General features: G+C 41.0%; 2 protein-coding genes across 5 annotated transcripts; both read right to left on the reverse strand.

Moving 5' to 3' along the window:
- Positions 1-469: 469 nt before the first annotated feature.
- On the reverse strand, positions 470-12,909 carry herpud2 (HERPUD family member 2). Of its 4 annotated transcripts, none has more exons than XM_033641114.2 (9): positions 12,802-12,907; positions 9,956-10,351; positions 5,870-5,947; positions 5,070-5,177; positions 4,565-4,728; positions 3,948-4,073; positions 3,448-3,783; positions 3,154-3,265; positions 470-1,361 (listed from the first exon to the last, which is right to left on the reverse strand). In XM_033641114.2, exons 2-9 carry the CDS (start codon positions 10,100-10,102, stop codon positions 1,182-1,184), a joined length of 1,251 nt encoding a protein of 416 aa, XP_033497005.1. In that variant the 5' UTR covers positions 10,103-10,351; positions 12,802-12,907; the 3' UTR covers positions 470-1,181. The 4 variants fall into 4 exon arrangements, with proteins under 4 accessions (XP_033497005.1, XP_033497006.1, XP_078027500.1 ...); XM_033641115.2 differs by having other exon boundaries at positions 5,070-5,174; positions 12,802-12,892; XM_078171374.1 differs by lacking the exon at positions 9,956-10,351 and having other exon boundaries at positions 5,070-5,174; positions 12,802-12,909.
- A 1,778-nt stretch (positions 12,910-14,687) lies between these two features.
- pkdc (protein kinase-like domain containing) lies at positions 14,688-18,515 on the reverse strand. The gene is made up of 3 exons (XM_033641378.2): positions 18,314-18,515; positions 15,919-16,301; positions 14,688-15,739 (listed from the first exon to the last, which is right to left on the reverse strand). The coding sequence occupies exons 2-3, from the start codon at positions 16,287-16,289 to the stop codon at positions 15,127-15,129; spliced, it is 984 nt and encodes a 327-aa protein (XP_033497269.2). The 5' UTR covers positions 16,290-16,301; positions 18,314-18,515; the 3' UTR covers positions 14,688-15,126.
- Positions 18,516-18,767: the final 252 nt, after the last annotated feature.

An 18,767-nucleotide genomic window follows, 5' to 3' on the forward strand; every position in this document is an offset into this window, starting at 1 on the left:
TTTTTTTAAATCAACTCAAGTTTGCTTTTTCTATTTGGATTTGTTATAATTTATGTGACACATTCTGTAACTTGCTTTTTTTGTTAACTACCAAACTGTATTATTACAACTTCTTTACCTATAAATGCAGTTAAAATATTTTAAGCAATGACAAAGTCACAATGTCATTGGCTAAACGCTGGAAACAACATTAAAATACCAGAATAAGACACAACAGCAACTTTGGAATTAAGAAAATATGATTAATAAAAGAAGCATAACTTACAAAAATTAAAAATTAGATCATAAAGGTGTGCAAACAATTGTGGAATGAAGGCAATTCATTAAAGTCCCATTCAAGGATTTCAATCAGACCTTCTTCAAACACGTCTCAACTGAGTCACTGAACATCTGTGTGTAAACACCGCCACCTGCAGGACATGAGAGTAACTACAGATTAAATCATGGGAAGTAAAACACAACAGAGTCGTCGAACCGCAGCAAGATTTTTATTCAAAAAAGCATATATTCAGGAATTAAAGATGCATATACTTACATGTGTAAATAATGTTGAAATACACAAAGTGGGAAAACAATGTGCTTCAGTAGCTGCAATGTCTTTGTGCACGTCGTGTGCACACATGAGAATGTCTTTGGGGATGTGGTTTTTCATGGTTTGTTAGGACACACGTCTCCTTCTCATTTTAGGGAGATTCATGGTTTTGTTTTCTTTTCTTTGATTCACATCCATCATTGGAAAGTTTAAAAAGCATGACCTTATCACTGCTTATTTAAAATGGAAGACAGCTCCCTCTGGCGTCACTCACCTTCGCCACGTCTCATTAATTCACCAACGATGAAAGAAAAAAAAATAACTTTCACTGCTGAAGCTCCATCAACACAACGTGAGATTGACTTTCTACATGTTCCTTTATTCTCCTACCATCCTGCAGAACTCACTGCATCTGCTCTCAAACTTCAGAGGAGCCTGTTTTAAATACCTGCCTGCTTGTTGGCAGCATGTCGGAGGTTTGTTGCCGACTGGCCTGGCGGTCTGGGATTTGAACATATGCGGGCATCTGAAGATGGTTTGGGGTATTTAGGACAGTAAAAATGAAGGTGGGGATTGTGATACTTCTGTAGAGCGGTACCTGCTGGCAGGGGGATGAGGGGTGTATGACAGGTAGAGGGGTAGGGTCTGCCTAGTTAGCCGGGTGGGGCCGTCCCTCTGGGATGAGCGAGGTGAAGAAGGTGCTGATGAAGGACCACGCGGTGGTGAGGAAGCTTGGTTCGGGGAGCGCTGCAGCAGCCGGGTCCTCAGGGCCTCCACCTCCTTCCTCACCGCTGTCTTCGTCCTCTATCCCCTCGTCCATCAGACGTTCCTGGGACACAGATGAGAGGAGACAGTCGTGGTTTGACAGACAGAAAACAGTGAAATGTAATGCTGTACATATTAATACATATATTCAGACATGTAATCTGATCATTGCAGTCATCAATGATGATTATATTTTGGTTTAATTTTCAGCACTTAGGGCGTGTCCAACTCCACCTTTGCCAATTAAACAGCACATAATCTGGGCGCAAAGTAAGATGGGGCAAGGGGCAGAGTTTGTACTTACGTATCAACTCTTACTGCCTTTAAAAGCCCACCTGCACCTGGTGCACTGCTGCTTACACCGCAGATAAATCAGAGAAGTGAGTGGTTTTCTTTTGAGAGTAATGCAGTAGGAGCAGTGATGTCACTGCAGCAAATACTTTGGGACATTTAGGCAGTAAAACTTAAAACTTGACGAAAGAAACAGAACTAAACCTTGAGCTTCTGAAATACTTGGTGAAGTTAAGCTGCTCCTCGAGAGTCAATGTGCAGTGTCTCCCTTCATGCAGAGTCACACAGCAGTTCTGCTCTCTGCTATGGTCACATCTTAGAGGATGTCATAAATATTTTACTCATTAACAATTTATTATTTTACCCACCCACAACTCATCCACATGTCCTTGTGTGTGTAAACAACAGAGTGTATGTGCCTTGTGAACCCCTCTATGTAGGCACATCTTACTATCTGAATAATGAGCTCTTTAGACAGAGACCAGGGGCCGTATTCACAAAGCTTCCCAGTACTAAGAGTTGCTCCTCGTGACAAAATTCTAAGGAAATTCTTAGAATTGTGACATTTACTTTGAATTTACCCTTAAAGTTAAGACTAGTTCCTAGTAAAAGTAAAACTTTTTTTACCCTAAAGAGAGTTCCTAAGGTGAAGAACTGTTAGGAGAGAGGAGGACTATTACAAGGCTGAAGGGTTTCTTAAGCAGAGAAGAAAATGGAGGAAACACAAAGAGGTCAGAGAAATATTCTCCAAAGACTAAAGGACAGTGAGTTAATTAAATGCTACAGATTAGATCATGCGGAGATAATGTTTGTGGCCAATCTCATTGGGGATACGCACACATTTCCCACCCAACACAGCAACAATACAGTGCCAGATATTAAATGATCACAATGATATGTGGAAAACTGGAAACATGCAGCAGCGATGACTTGAATTTCTCTCAACCTTCCATCAGCAGTGATCACACTAACAATGACAACACTTTCACCGTGTCTGCATCACTCCTACCAAAAGGATCAACCACACCTCCTCACTAAGGTGAAAGTTTCTGTCCCATCCTTGCTCAGAGTTGCCCTGGGAACTTTCCTAAATCACTCCTAAGCTAGGACTCCTTACAAAAAGTTTTTAAGGCTAAATTTTTTCAGATTATTTGTGAATTTGTCCCCAGGTTTTTGTCTGTCAATGACACAATCACTTTCTGTTGCCCTAAACAGCAATATGCCAACACCTCATTTTAAGACCTACCCACCCATGGGCCCACAGATAGGCTCAAGTACATTTGCTACTTACACGAACTGGGTGCTGGCCGTGAAAATGACAAATAAGTCAATCTTAAACAAGCAATGACAGTTGTGCTGCACTGTGTGACACTTTGCACCCAGTGTAAGGTACGGCCCCGTGTCTCTTTGCAGATAAATCTTCTCTGTTCATTTAGGAAATCTCACTTGAAACAACAAAAATCTGATTTAGCAGCTGTCTGTCTTCAAAAGGAACGTGTTGGACATGGTTCCTGCAGAGCTTAAGATGGCACAGCAATAAGGTTGAGAGACATTCTCCAACCAACCATTTCCTGTATGTCCTGGTGTCTCTCTGCTTCCTCCTGAGGAGCTCTGGCCCTTTCTCCTCCTCTGAGGTTCTGCTGCTCTGGTCTGAAGGGGAACCAACCAGCCTGATGCCTGCGGAAAAACACAAACATGCTCTTAAATTTGGGTTTAAAGCTTTTATCTTCAACATCAATACGTGAATCGACATGTTTCAAAAGTGGTGCTCTGCCTTAAAATAACACATTCAGCAAACTGCACTGAGCTGAATACAAATTAAAGTAAATGTGAGAAATGTAAAAATGTAACTGACTCACAGGTAGACAAGCAGCATGGCGCCAACCACCATGACGAAGCGGCTAAAGGAGGAGTAAAAGTAAACGATGCTGAGCAGGACGCCGGCACGAGACACTGTGTACAACCAGTCCAGCCAATCGCGGTTCAGCTCGTCATCGTTTAACACCGCCCCGCCCTGCGCATTCATCTGGATGTTGGGGTTGGCCGGCTGGTTCTCTGGTAAAGGGTTGGGGGCCGGGTTGGGCCCCAGCGGGGGCTGCACGGCTTCATTGGGCTGGGCGGGTCGATGGGGTGAGGAGGAGGGAGAGGAAGGAGGGGAGGTGGTGGGAGGCTGAGAGGCGGCTACAGCTGCTTGACTGAAGAGAGGAGGCAGAAAGACACAGGTATTTAGAAGAAAGCACAACAGAATCCCCTCTGGGTGATACAAGTCCTCACTATTATTAATATTCATGATATGGCAGTGATAATAAAAAGATTTAATCAGTGTATTAACATTTACAGACACATTTATTTGACTTACTATTGCATGTAGTAGTGGCGAGCATACATCTGCTGCCACCACAGCATCTGCATGGGCATGTACGTGGGGTGGGGGGGCATGTTGGCAGGGAGGTGGCCTTGTAAAGGGACCTGGGCTCCATCCGGCCTGTAGAGAAATGTTTGTCATCTTTCTTACTGAATGTATTAACACAGTATAATGAAAACAACAATCTTCTGTCTGGGCTTTTTTAGTTCTCACTCGTAATTATCCACAGTGGAAATATTCTGTAAGGTTTTAAAATGTATTTCCGTCTTCTGGCTGATTAAAGTGGTTGCTTGTAAAGTAAACATCACAGACCTCAAACTTATTCTACAGTTCTGCTTTCAGTGTAACAAAATCCAACACAACACCTCCACTAGCAGAAGGACAGAAGTCTTGAATCAGCAACTCTCACAGTCTCAACACAAATTGATTATAAGAAGCAACGTTAAAGGTCTGATTTATTGCAGGACTGCTGTATTGGATTACATCAGATTATACAGTTTCTATATTTAAAATTTATGATACCATGCTACAAAAATATTTTTGTCAGGTGGCATGTGTTTGACAAAAAAAGATATCTGCATATATTGCAGTAAAATCAGAGGTTTTCTTACCACTGAGGGACACCAGCGGGGCTCTGAGGGTTGTACTGGGGGAAGCCGCCACGATACCTCAGGCCATCATAACTTCCTGGGACAGAGGAGGAAGAGGAGGGGGCTGGCTGACTGTCCTGATTTGGTGTGGTGGCAGGAGAGGTGGAGCCGGCACTGTCTGAACTCTAAAGAGCGAGACGTGAACCACAATCAGAAGTTGAGATGAGCACAGAGCACAGTTTTCATGATGAACACAAATGAAAGTGTTTTATAAAGGTGTGTTCAGACTGGATGAAAAGCAAGTTTTAGTGGCAGTGTGACCTCATACAGAGGCAACAGGAAAACAAGTGGGAGAAAACATATGTTTGCTGTAGGTGAAGAATATTAAGTTCACGGCCTGTGGGCAAATGTGGGCCTATCAAAACACCATATGCGACGATTTGCAGCCGTCGAACGAAGGAGATTAAGAAGCAAACATGTGTGTGTGTGTGTGTGTGTGTGTGTGTGTGTGTGTGGGTCTACTCACGCTAGAGTCAGAAGCAGAAGAGCTGGCCGTGGAGGGGCTCCGAGGCATGGGTGAGGCTGGGGGGCTGTGAGAGGTACACACTAGATGCATCATGTGATATTCATCCTGCTGCGGGTCGAGGATGTGGGAGGAGGAGAGAGAGGAGGAGGAAGAGGAGGAGGAGGTGAAGGCAGCAACAGATCAGAGAGACAAAACAAGAAACAGAGAGAGAGACAGAGAGGGAGGAAGGATTAGTGTGGAAATGACCAGAATTCAGACACAATGCTCAGTCTTTGTTGGTAAAACACGTCAGATCAGCTATTGTGTTCCAGGCAGCCTGTTTCAGTTCCCCCACAACACACACACACACACACACACACACACACACACACACACACACACACACACACACACACAGACATGTGAACAAGCTGCGTGTGAGCAAGTATGCCAAAGATTTGCTGACCCCAGCTTCTCAAATGTGTCGGTTTGATACTTTCTTTTTCAACTAAATATATTTGGGTTTTGGGTTGTTTGGTTGGACAAAACAAGAAATCTAAAGACACCAACTTGAACTGTGAAAGATTTTAACTACCATTTTTCACAACTTTGTATTTTACAGACTAAATTATAAATCAAGAAAATAACCTGCAGATTAATTGATAATGAAAATAACCGTATATACATTTAAAAGGCTTCCTCGGACAGGTACTACTCTTTTTGGGTGGGTTGCCAAACAACATTTTATCCATGTTAAACATGGTCAATGCTTTCACCTGCATGCACACACACAGAAAACACAGGCCTGCAGTAGCTCTTACCTTTCTAAGCACATCTCTAAGCTGTAGGTGGTCTTGAAGGAGCCTTCCGGAGTACACCAGCCGCTGGTCTTTGGACAGCTACAACACAAACAGCATCTCATGGTGAGACAAAGAAATGACCGCTGTACGCACAGTGTGAAGCAGTCTAAATGTGTTATTAAAAACAACTGGACCACAGGCTGTGTGTCTATCTCACCCACCTAACACTCTGTTCTTTACAGTGTACACAGATAAGAGTGCCCAATAAAAAAAGGGCCTGAGAGCTAAAACCTACAAAGTCAACAACTGTTTCCAAGGACAAGAATGAATCTCAGCTTTACAGAAAACCTGGATGAGAAGTCTTTAAAGTGCTCAAGGAAAAGTCTTTTAAATTAACAATCATTTCTCTAGTCAGCTCTGAAAATGTTAAAATGTTGTAGGATTTCTTCTTATTGTTGTCTTTCACTTTATCTTATTTATGTTTAGGTTTAAAGGTCCAGTGTGGAGAATTTAGTGGCATCTAGAGGAGAGGTTGCAGAACTGAAACTTCTCCTGTGTGCCAAGCATGTAGAAGAATTACAGTGGCCAACGCGAGAGCACGAGTGGCCTTATCTAGAGCCAACGTTTGGTTTGTCTGTTCTGGTCGAATGCGGAACAACATGGCAGACTTCATGGAAGGAGCTGCTCCGTATGTAGATACAAACAGCTCATTCTGAAGTCCAGTTCAGACCAAAGATTCACAACAAGACGAACTAAAACAGGCAACTGCTTGCAACACGCTGTTCGGCAACGTTCTAAAAAAACCTGCTGCCCAATGCAACTAGATGAAACGGTGTATCATCTCTCAGCGAACACGCGATCTGCGGCCATTTTGACTTGACCAGCGGACTTCACTGCAAGCTGATTATCTATAGAAACAGATGACGTGCTTTACGCTCTAAATCCAGCCGCCGGTGATTTGACCAGCTGAGTCGCAGGTGACACCATCAGCCGGCTTAAGTCAAGCTCAGACAGCCAGTTCACACCACTGCAACTTTTCTCTGCAACGCTCTAAAACAGTTCAACACTTCATGAATCTTTGGTCTGAACTGGGCTTAAGGAAACAAAAACAAAACTACTCTTATTTTCAGGTGATTATATAATTTGTCTAAATCCTGCCCACTGGACCTTTAAGGGCTGAGAGAGTCAGGGAAGATGCATTTCATTCTATCTAAATGTGCAACCGTGCCGATTAATGTCTATGACGATGCATTTGAACCTGATGTTTCTGTTTCGAGCTGTGAGAAGGGAAGACCTTGTTGTTATGTGGAATGTTATACCATGAATCCTTTATGTGTACTAAGTGATTAGGCACCTTTGGATTAGATTAGATTACAGGGCTGGATTAGATTTCAACTCTCACTGACAGCATACACAGTGTGTATAACTATATTCTCTGTGCTTCTTGAGCCTCTGTGCTTCATTTTGTTGTATGATAGAAAAGTGACGACTGACGTACAAACAAATAACAAAATCTTAAAGGTTACAAATCAATGGTTGTGTTTATGTGTGCTGTGCTTTCCCTCTCATAATCGTCTTTGGCAGCATCATCGGATCATTTTACACACACAGACTTGAGGCACGAACTTTCACTGACATTTTAACACATGTTGCTTGTTGCTATGGTTACGCAGCTTTGCTTCACTCATAGTATCTTTGGTTTTCTTTTTGTCATGACAAAATGAAACTAACTTATTTAAAATGGTATTTTTCCCTTAGTCTGCTTTTCATCCATTTCACTTCACTCACAGTAAGCCATAGTGCCATGCTGTTTTCGGGGGGTTTTTTTGGCAGTGCAAAGCAGTCCATAAATCTGAAATTTGAGGTGTTAAAGCATACATTAGAACAACAGCATTTCCCAGGTAACTGCTCGCCTCATCCATAAAAATCCAGCAGCCCCCTTTGCTAAGTACTAACTGAAAGAGGAGATTATTTTTCACCAAACAAGTGAGGAGGAAGCAGCTGCTCTTATGTCCACAAACCAACAAAATGCCTCTGTTAGCAACCTCAACACAGCCATTATTTAGGATAAAAACAGGAGCACTGCATTTAGTCATGTGATTGTTTTGGAACATACTAAGCATACGTGACAGAGCACAGACGGGGATTGCTGCAGGACTGGTTTTTATTTTTTCCCTCCACTGGAAAAAAAATATAGCTGAAATATTTTGTAACTGACAGCCACTGTGGTCCAAGAAGGACGAAACTACGACTTTTTCACAGTCACCTTTCAAACTTACAGGTGTTCAGGAGTGTTAAATGTTCACGAGATAAAATGTCAGTGTAACTTTGTCCTTTTTCACTCATTCACTCACATGGTTTCATGAACGTCTCAGCTGCTGACTTATGATTTCAATAAATGATTAATGGTATAACGTGCCTGATTTTCATTTCTGTTTACTCGTTCTACCAGGAATAGAAATTTATCTAGAGCTGAAACGATTAACTGAGTAGGCGATCGGCAGAAAATGAATCGCCTGCTAATATTTTCAAGGAAACATGACAAATATATGTTGGTTCAGGCTTATCAAATGTGAGAATTTGATCCTTTTCTTTCTCTTCCTTCATCATAAAATGAATATCTTTGGGTTTAGAGGCATTTTGGCTCTAGAAAATTATATTGCTCGTGTTTTGTAGACCAACTTGTTCACTGATTACTTGAGAAAATAAATGAATCGATAAAGAATATTATTGTTAGTTGCAGCCCTTTATTTGTCTTTTGGTGTTCAAAGGCCTGATGTTGCGTGCCACAGGGTGGTGTATTGTTCTGTTTTCTCTTGTGTGCCTCTCCAGGTGCAGCCCTCCTGCCTCCTCACTGTGCAGAGAGTAATTGAGCGCACCTGAGCTTAATCTGCTCACCAGAAACATGCAGGTTAAGGGGCTGTCCGCACCAACGCGGGCATTTATAAAACCGTGACTCTTTGCTCATGGTTTGGCCTTTCATCCACACGTAACTGCAGTTTTGGGCCCCTGTAACCAGAGTTATTTATAACCGGAGTCCAGGGTGAACTTTTCGGAAAAGTTTGTTGTCAGCAGTCATGTGTGAACAGGATAACCGCAGTTATTTTGTCTCGTCTCCATTGTATGACGTCACAGTGTGCGACATAAACAGAAAACAGCTGTGTTATTACCCGATCCAGTGTGTGCGAGAGACGTTTTGAGGATGGACCTAAACAAAATACTGCTGCTATTTAGCAGCATATCAGCACTTTGTGGCTGTATCATACAACTAACGCTACTCAACCACATCCAGCAACAGAGGCGCAAGAGTGTGCTATTACGGAGACTGCTCCTGCTGCATAATAGTACGCTTGTTGTTGTTTTTACGGTAATGACGTAATGACCCTTTTCTGCCTTCTGATTGGCTACAATGGCCTTACAGTTAGGAGTTATATCGCCACCTACTGCTTTGGCATGTGTATTACATTGCTTGATAGTGGAATTTGCGGTGTCATGCGGACAGAGGTATTTTTATTACCCCGCTTCTATGGACACAGATTTTTTACAAACTGGAGGCCAAAAAGTTTGGTTGTAAAAATACCTGTGCTCGTGTGGACTAGGCCTAAAAGACTGGAGAAACATACAGAGGAGGCAGAGGGCCAGACGTTAGCAGAGAGGCTGTGTGTGTTGCTTCCTTTTTGATTTAGTATTTAAACTAGTGTTGCTTTTCTCTTTTGATGAGAAAGTAGTTTCTACTTGTAACCTTAAGTTTTAGTTGTGCACATTTTTATTTCTTTAATTGTTAATAAATTGCTATATTTTGCTTATATTTGATTCCCCTGATTTATTTTCCCTGGTTTTATTTTATTGTTACTCCCCTCTTTCCTGGGCTAGATCAGGAATGAAACACCTGAATGCATCTAGTTCTGTGATCACCTAAACCTCATCACAACCTTTTAGAATTCAATCTTTCACCATGTGTCAGTTTAAACTCTTTTTAAGCATATTTATCTCTAAGTTCAGACCCTAAGATAAGATAAAACTTTATATATCCTAACTGGGGAAGTTGCAGAAGTAGAGTCTAAACAAAGGGAACAAAGAAAACCCTCAAACATGACAGCGACTTACCGGCTTGCTGGGGTACACGTTGGAGATGTGACTCTTCAGCCTCTCCACAGTCCAGTTGAGGAAACAGTTAATGGTCTGGTCTTCATACTTCTGGTTGGGGGCCTTAATGACCAGGGTTACAGGACTATCAACTGCCCAGGACTCCATGGCTCATATTACTAGCAGGGTGGGCTCTGAGGAACCGGAGCTCAGGAGAGCTGGAGTGTCACAACTCAGGACACACCTGAGGAGGAAGCTCCCTCAAATCCCCTCCATTCTGGGCTCAGCTGAAACACACCAAACACTGTCCCCGCTGTGGGTGGGGGGTTGCTCCCCCTCTACAACATTTGTCTCATCTGCAGGGGGAAGTTGGTGCTTTCCAACTACAGCGATGGGAGTTCTTCTGTGGTGACAGTTCTTGGATTTTGTGTGAAAAAAAGAGGAAGAGTTTGAGTCTGTTTGAGGGGAAGGACGTTCTTCATACACTGTAAAGGCTGGTGGATTTTCATAACACATAAAATCATCACATTAAATCATCTGGATTATCTTTTTAATGCACCAATCAGCGTAGATCGTTTTTATGTTTTGTTTTGTCAGTTTTTATACCCTGGTCCTATGAATGTCATCTTAATTTTATATTTGAAATGATAAAAAAGCATTCACTCAGCTGCATGTCATGTTAGAGGCTGTAGATTGTGGTGCTGTTGAATTTGTATACCCCGTTCTTAATATTCTATCAGTCCCTTTTATATTAATAGTACTTAATACTAGAGATACTTCTCAGTATAACATATTACACCTCAACAGCACCACAAATCAAAGCTTCCAAAATGACCACAAAATTAAATCAACAACTATCTATAACTGATTATAACTTGCATGAAGTTGTTTTAACTCTGTATTAGTTTTGGCTACACGTACCTCACTATTTTTCCTACTTTAAATGATTAATATTTGGCTTTTGACTGACGTTATTCTCCAAGTGAAGCGATACACTGTTAGAAACAGATCAGGAACATTTACTTTCATTTTTTAAAGGGTTATGGAATTTCCAAAAACAGTTTGGCAGTGTAGTTTTTAGCAAGCTTTACTTGAACCACATTAATTACCACATATGTTATGGACGATTTTCAGAGACATACATGGTGCTCCAATGACAGTGTCACACAGCACTGTGGTGTGAATCATTCATGTGTTTCAAGTAATATAGTAGTTGGACAATAAGTGAGCTCTGCAGCACAGAGGAGTAAGCTACGTGTATCAGACACTGGTTACACAGGCAGTACTAGTTAGGAAGTTCAATTCATTAATGCATATCTACTACTTTATACTTCATACAGTGAGTTGTCTCTCTTAACTTTTGCACAATGTTCATTGTTATGCATCAAAACACAAAGCCAAATTCCATGTATGTGCAAACCTTCTTGGCAAAAACATTGTTTTGGTCTACCAGGGCTGCAACGAACAATTATGTTCCTTATCAGTTAATCTGTAGAATATTTTCTCAATTAATCAACTGGCCTACAAAACATTAGAAGCAAGCGAGAAAAACTTGATACAATACCCTAGCTTGAAGTGGCTTCATCAAATGTCTTGTTTGGTCCAAACAACATTTCAAAACCTCAAAATGTTATATGTACTATAATATAAGATTGGTGTTGAGAAGGTTACATGTGAGACGTAATGGGTTACAGATTACTAATCACCCAGTTGAAAATGTAACAGGCAATGTATGTGTTTTACTGTATTACATATGGTTACTTTTTTGGATTACTTTTCAGATAAAATGAAATAAAATAAAGCTAAAATAAATGTCCAGACATAGGCTGTGCCAACAGAAGGCATTCCTGTGCAGCATAATGCAAAGCAACAGAATGAATGTTACATTCTACATAAAAACTTTTTACAAACAAGATATATCCAGATCCTACCCTGTTATAAACAACATCTTCATAACTATATCTTAGTAACTATAAGTAATAACTTTTTTTAATTATAACTATAACTGAGTACATTTATTTTGTAATGTAACTAGTTACTCCCTAAACTGTGTATGACCAAGGAAAGCAAATCCTCACACGAGCGATTCAGCGATTAATAATCAAAATGTAATTTTCTGTCAATCTAATAATCGATTAATTGACTAGTCGTTGCAGCTGCAGTCTAAGCATGGGATTTGTTGACAGTAAGGAAAAATATAGAATATCTCCATGACTATAGTTTAAGTATAACGTTACTGTTGTACTGACAACTGCAAATGAATTTTCTGATGTAACAGGAAGATTCCCACTGCTGCAAAGTAACCTGACAGGTGACCTAACTGGTTTAGCTGGTATACAGTAGGTATGTGTTCTCTAAGTCTCTCTAAGTTAGCTAATAATATGATGCACGTCTGTATTTTATTGACAGACACTTTAAAGCATGAAAACAGAAAGTAACCGCTGCAGTTGAGGGGTCACGAGCTCCAGCTCACACTTCCTGACACCTGCCATGTTGCGTCATCTTTACAGTGAACTGCCAAAACAACTAATAAACTGTAAATCATCGCGGGTCGAGCTAAACCGGTGGGTGCATAGCTAAATCCGCCGTTAACCGGCACACGCCTCATGTTCACAAACCAACACATGCACTCATGAAGCTATCTTTAATGAGGCAGGTCGCTCAGGGCGGCTCTGCTTATATATTTTGACCCTTCACGGTAGCAGAGTAACGGCGTTAGCTCGGTGGCTAACGTTAGCTTCGCTGTTGCTTGCTAGAAAATTCGGTTGGACTGTCGAACCGGTGACCGCGGTGACAACACATTTAACGGTCTTAACGTAACGTACTGAGGTCAAGTTGCCGCTATCAGACATGTTTTCTTGTTGTACCTGTTTACTCTTGTGTAACGGTCGTCTCTTCACCCCAGCTCGGCTCCCTGCCTTGTTGTTGTAATGTCGGGTGTGAAACCGGAAACACGTCATCGTCCTCACAACAGCTGATCAGGGGAAGAGAGAATCTGATAACAAGCAAAAAGAGCAGCGGTGGAAAAATTATTAATATTTCACATTACTCTGTTGCGTTTAATGACGTGAAATAAAAAACAGAGGAAAGATTTTGCACCAAATTATGTGACAGGTAATATTTTTAAGCTGTTGCCCGTGCAAACGTTTTTATTATACATTTTCCACGTACTGTATTTTATTGACAAACTCTGATCCTGTTTTTTTTTGGTTTGTTATATTATTACTTTCACTTTTTGTTGTAACCATGTTATATTATTATGCTTATTTTATTTTATTGTACAGCACTTTGGTTAACTCTGGTTGTTTTTATAAGTGCTTTTTAAATAAACTTGATTTGATTTTTCTTTAAGGTCACATTTATTTCACACAGTTATAAAATATTTATTTTGTATTTATTTATTTTATTTTTAATTTTTTTTTTTTTTACAGTCATCACAAATTTTGATCCTTTGTGTATCCACAACATCACATTATAAAAAAATACAGTTTTCAAAATTAGGGATCCACGGTTTTCTTAGGCAGTTATCAATATCTGTTACCCATTCTCTATCTGCAGGGTGACATTTTTTTCTTTATAGTTACCAGTATGTTTTACCCTTTCTGTATACAGTACAGTTATTTCTAGAATTATCAAAAATTTTCACCCTCTCTTTTAGCTAGCGGGTCATAATTACTAATCAACAAATACTAAATACTTACCATTACCAAAAACTTTGACCTTCTCTTGGGTCACATTTTCTTTTCTTTACAGTTATCAGTGTTTTACCCTCTCTTTAAGTTAGCTAAATTTTTAAACCTAAGCTAGTGGGTCTTAATTACTAATGAACTAATATTAAGTAATTACTTACAATTATCAAAAATTTTGTCCTTCTCAAGGATCACATTATATCAAAAAATGTGACCCTTTCTGTGTATCTGTAGTATCACAAAATTTTCTTTATAATTGTCAAAATTTATTACACAATCCCAATCTTGTGGGAGCCATCTTTGTTGTAACAGCTCTCAAAATCTGCTAGCTGATACAGCTGACAGTCTGTGTCAGGACACAGAATTTAATGGGACACTAAATTCGGTGTAAAACCTGGACTAACTTCTGTTACAGGCAAAGACCAAAAGAAACTAGAATTACTGCCACACAGTTGTTTGCCTCCGCGTTTCAGTTAAGCTGCACTTACAGTTCCCATTCATGTCTGTAAAAACGTGGATGCTTCACACACATCTTTACCCTGACAGCACAGATGATCTAAACAATCAGCACAGTTTAAAGGTGGGCGCCCAAAATTTAATTCAGTATCCAACCAAATGTCTCTCCTCTCTGTTCCTGAGATATGATGTGGTATCATGGCCAGAGAAGTGTTTTTGCAGAACATTATGATGTCACAGTGAAGTTGACCTTTTACCCTTTTGACCCACCCAAATGGATGTTTGTGCCACATTCGAAAAGATTCCCTCAAGGTGTTCTTGATATTGTGTTCAGATGAATGAGACAGATGAGGCCACAGTGACCTTGACATTTAACCTATGACTGACAATATCTAATCAGTTCATCCTTGAGTCCAAGTGGACATTTGTGCCAAATTTACAGAAATTCCCTTAATGCGTTCTTGAGATATTGCGTTCACAAGAATGGGACGGAAGGACAACTTGAAAACATAATGCCTCTGGACACGCCAGTGCGAAGGCATATAAAAGTAAAAGTACTTTACAACAAAGCAATATAGGACTGCAGCTAACCATAAATGCCACTGACGATTCTTCTTTGGATTTATTTTTGATTACTTGATGTTTCGTCAATAACATGTCAAACAATTGTGAAAAATGTCCATCACAATTTCCCAGAGTCCTTAAAACAGTGTGTTTTGCCCAACCATGGTCCAAGACCCAAAACTATAAACAGGAATGAAAAGATTGATATAAATCTTCCAGGATTTAATGGGTAGTTGAAATTAATTTAGGGGTTTCCACTCCAGTAACCTTTCTGTTCTCAGCATTGTCACTTTCACTTTCAAGAGCTGCAGTATAGGTAAGAAAAGCCTGAGCCTTTTCACAAGCTTTTATTTATCCAGGATTGTTTTGATAAGCATGCTTCACTGTACACAGGTGTTTGTGCGTGATTCATTTTAACATTCACAGATTTTCAGGTTCAAACTGGTCTCCTTTCAGCCACACACTCTTCTTGGTTGTCTATTGTTAAAACGTTGTTGGTTCTGGGTGCAGTTTCAGTTTGTGAAGAACCTCCTTCGTCAATTGTTTACTGTACCGGTTGATCTTCCAGTGTCCAGGCATCCATCCCAGCAGAAATCGATGAAAATCTGTCCATGCAAATGCAAACATCTCCCTCCACTCTTTCTCCAGGGCAACAAAGTCCACATCTTTATTCACAGATTGCTTTAATTCTGTGAAATAGTAGTCCAGCAGGCCTGGAACCTTCTTTGCACACTGCCTCTCGTCCATGCAGCTTCCTAAAAAATACACAACATCTTTCATCCCGCATCCCCCACCGACATACTGGAAGTCAACGGCTGCCACGTCCCGTCCACTCTGGGAGAAACAGAAGTTGGCTAACTTGGCATCTCCGTGAACGATGGTCTTGAAGCGACATTCGTTGAGTATCCTGTCAATGTCGCTGGCTGCTGCTTTGAGCTGAGCATCGTCCATGGCCTCCAGCTCGTCTGGTCGGGTCTCCAGGTGCCAGTAGGTGCCGATAGGCCACAGGCCGTCTGGTGCCACACCCAGGAAGAGAGCATGGAAGTGGGCAAGCCAGCTGAGGCAAGTCTTTATTTCTCTGTCCTTCACACTGGTCCTACAAACACAAACAAACATTCCTATTAATCCAGTATTGAAGCGCTTAGTTTGGTTTTATCAGCTCCTAAAAAATGTTACTTGATCATTTTAATGGAAATGTAGAATTCCTCCATTCATTTTATAGCCTAGACGTCGCAAAGCTACAGACCTGTGTGTCACACATTTCGGTGATCATACCTTCTCTGATCATAACCAGCCACATCCAGATCCTCCAGCACGATCAGCATCTCGTCTCCATGGGAACAGGCAGCCAGACAGGCAGGGATCCGACAGCTCTGATTGGTGGAGTAGTTCTGGTACCAGTGTGTCTCCAACTGGTAGGATCTGACTTTACGTGCATGGGAGCGGTCTGTGTTCCAGCCTCCAGGGTGCTCGGCCTCCTCTGGAAACTTGACGTGTTTGACGACCACAGAGGGCCGCTCGCAGCCCTCCAGGTGCAGCCGGACGATCTCCCCATAACCGCTCCACAGTGTCTGGATGTTGGCACCGACACGCAGGGATGACGCTCCACACACCTGCAGGATGAGATCCTGGTGCTCCTGTTTCATTTCAGGTCAGAGCTGAAACATAGTGAAGAGGAAGTATAGTGTGTTTTAGCATCTTTTAAGATGAGAGCAGCCAGTGATGGAATGTAACCAAGTTCACTTACTCAAGTACAAATTCAAGGTACATGGACTTTACTTGTGTATTTCTGTATTATGCAACATTATACTTCTACTCCACCACATCTCAGAGGCAAATACTGTAATTTAACTACACTAAATTCATCTGACATTCATTCTTTGACACTGTGCTGGCATCAGCTCATCTGATAAAGAAGGCCAGCTCTGTCCTGGGACGTTCCCTTGACCTGGTGGAGGCAGTGGGAGAAAGGAGAATGATAGCCAAACGGACAGTTTAGAACTTGGCACTTTAACTAGCACTTAAACACTTTATAAATTGATATCTAAAAACTGGTCTACTATGTTTCTGTGTACGTTGTTTTGCTTGTCTTACTCTGTTTTACTGTCTTACTTACGTATTATTTTTCTTACAAGTCCATACCCATTGGTAGCTTTGTCACCTTCTACCTATGCCAATCCTCAATGCCTATGTACAGTTTCACATAGAAAGAAAAACACACTGACAGTTTCTGTGATTATGTACAGCATACCATACCATGACTTAGTCATACCAAAAATTAGAAAAAAACAACAACATTGGTCCACAAGGGGAGCCACAGCGATCGGTCGCATTTTAGCCATTTTGAAGCATTTTTCTGTTGTTATAGCGCCACCCAGTTGCCAATTAGAGTTAAATTTCTCCAGTCACCTTGAGGCGTCCTGTTCTACATATCTACCAAGTTTAGTAAAAATCCATATGGCGGTTAGGCCTAGATAAGAAATTAGCTCTCTAGCGCCCCCATTTTGTTTGATGGGGTCAGTAATGGAGGGGTCCCCTCAGATTATGTGTGGTCATATGCCTACAAAGTTGCGTGGTGATGGGTGAAACCCTTGAGATGTTATACACCTTTATGTGATGAGCCACGCCCTCCACAATATTCATTGCCTTATAGAAGCTCAGTTTTAGTAAGTTTTCCAATTTTTGCCAAGAGGGAACTTTAGATATTGGTCCCTAGATTATGTTCACCCAGTTTCATGCAGATTGCTCAAACTTCCTAGGAAGAGATCCATTTGAAGTGTTTTTCAAAAAAATTCAAAATGGCGGAAAATCTATATGACCGGAAGTTATGGGTTCTTGAGGCAAATGTGTTCCTCATGAGGAGAGGCATCTCTGTGCAAAGTTTCATGTCTCTACGACATACAGGGCATGAGATATGCCCATTCAAAGTTTGCAATTTTAGTCGGTTGCTATAGCGCCCCCCTTTGGCCAACTGATGTAATATTGCTTCATTGGCATCCTCCCATGACCCTCTACCACTGTGCCAAATTTCACATGAATTGACCAAGTCAGTGTGGAGAAAAACATGGAACAGACACACAGACAAACACACGCACACAGTTTTTGTCATTATATAGTAAGATTGTTGGCATTGTTGCCATTTCTGTGTTTAAACATCAACCTGCCATGGGACTGCAGATAGAAATAAGCCACCTGGCTGTAATCTCATGTATTTACAAGTAATTGCTTATTAATACATATTGTCCCATTTTTAAAAAAATAAATAAGTCTAAAAAATCAAAAATGCAGGACACTTTGCACCAGGCAGCTCCTTCAGTGACAGGCTGCTTCACCTGCTGTGTTTGAAAGAGAGATACCGCAGGTCCTTCCAGTGACACTACAAACATATGATGATCCTACAGAATATGATGCATTGCTGTAGATTAAACTACCCATCAGTATACAATGAGCACAACCTTAAACATCTACAGCAGAAAAATGCAGCATACACATTAATGCAGCAGGAACATTAATCCAAAAACATCACTGACATTACTGCACAGTGAGAACTTTTACTTTTCATATTTTAAGTACACTTAGCTGATTATACTTTTTCTTAACTAAGGTCTTGAATGCAGGACTTCAGCATGCAGTGGAATATGTTCACAGTATGGTATATAGTGTCACTTACCTTGCTCACAAATGAGGAAGCTTGTGCATCTGATCAGCAAAATCAGGCTTTATTTTTTTATTTATGTGTCTCACACATTCAGATTATGCTGCTATAACATGTAATTAAAGCCTAAATAATACACAGATTGCAAATATGTATCAACAACTGTCAGTTTTAGGACTGAATGTACATGTTTCACTTCACCCTCAGCTTCATGTCAGATTACAGGAAGCATTCTTTGAAGTGCAGAGACATGTTTGGTTTTAAAGCTACAGACATGAAATAAAGTAAGGTGAATAAACACCACTGCCCCCTGCTGGACTGGAGAGCCTCAACAGCAACATCTATCCCCACTGATGTTCGGTTTATAATATTTTTGTTTAACAAATGGAGACCTGCAGGGCTCAGGCACTGTGTGAGGTGAGAGGGACAGGTGCATGCTGGACTAAAAACTTCTGAAAGTGAGTTATTG

Source organism: Epinephelus lanceolatus, chromosome 10 (assembly GCF_041903045.1).
Source record: "Epinephelus lanceolatus isolate andai-2023 chromosome 10, ASM4190304v1, whole genome shotgun sequence".
Classification (NCBI taxonomy): Eukaryota; Metazoa; Chordata; class Actinopteri; order Perciformes; family Serranidae; genus Epinephelus; species Epinephelus lanceolatus.

What these genes read in the sequence shown, in the direction of transcription:
- herpud2 (XM_033641114.2), bottom strand. Translation starts at nt 10,102, where the DNA reads ATGGAGTCCTGGGCAGTTGATAGTCCTGTAACCCTGGTCATTAAGGCC. An exon ending in TTAGAGATGTGCTTAGAAAG is followed by an intron (nt 5,178 to 5,869) that starts GTAAGAGCTACT and finishes CTCGACCCGCAG; the next exon opens with CAGGATGAATATCACATGAT. An exon ending in CGCCACTACTACATGCAATA is followed by an intron (nt 3,784 to 3,947) that starts GTAAGTCAAATA and finishes TCCTCTCTTCAG; the next exon opens with TCAAGCAGCTGTAGCCGCCT.
- pkdc (XM_033641378.2), bottom strand. Translation starts at nt 16,289, where the DNA reads ATGAAACAGGAGCACCAGGATCTCATCCTGCAGGTGTGTGGAGCGTCA. An exon ending in GCTGGTTATGATCAGAGAAG is followed by an intron (nt 15,740 to 15,918) that starts GTATGATCACCG and finishes TTGTGTTTGTAG; the next exon opens with GACCAGTGTGAAGGACAGAG.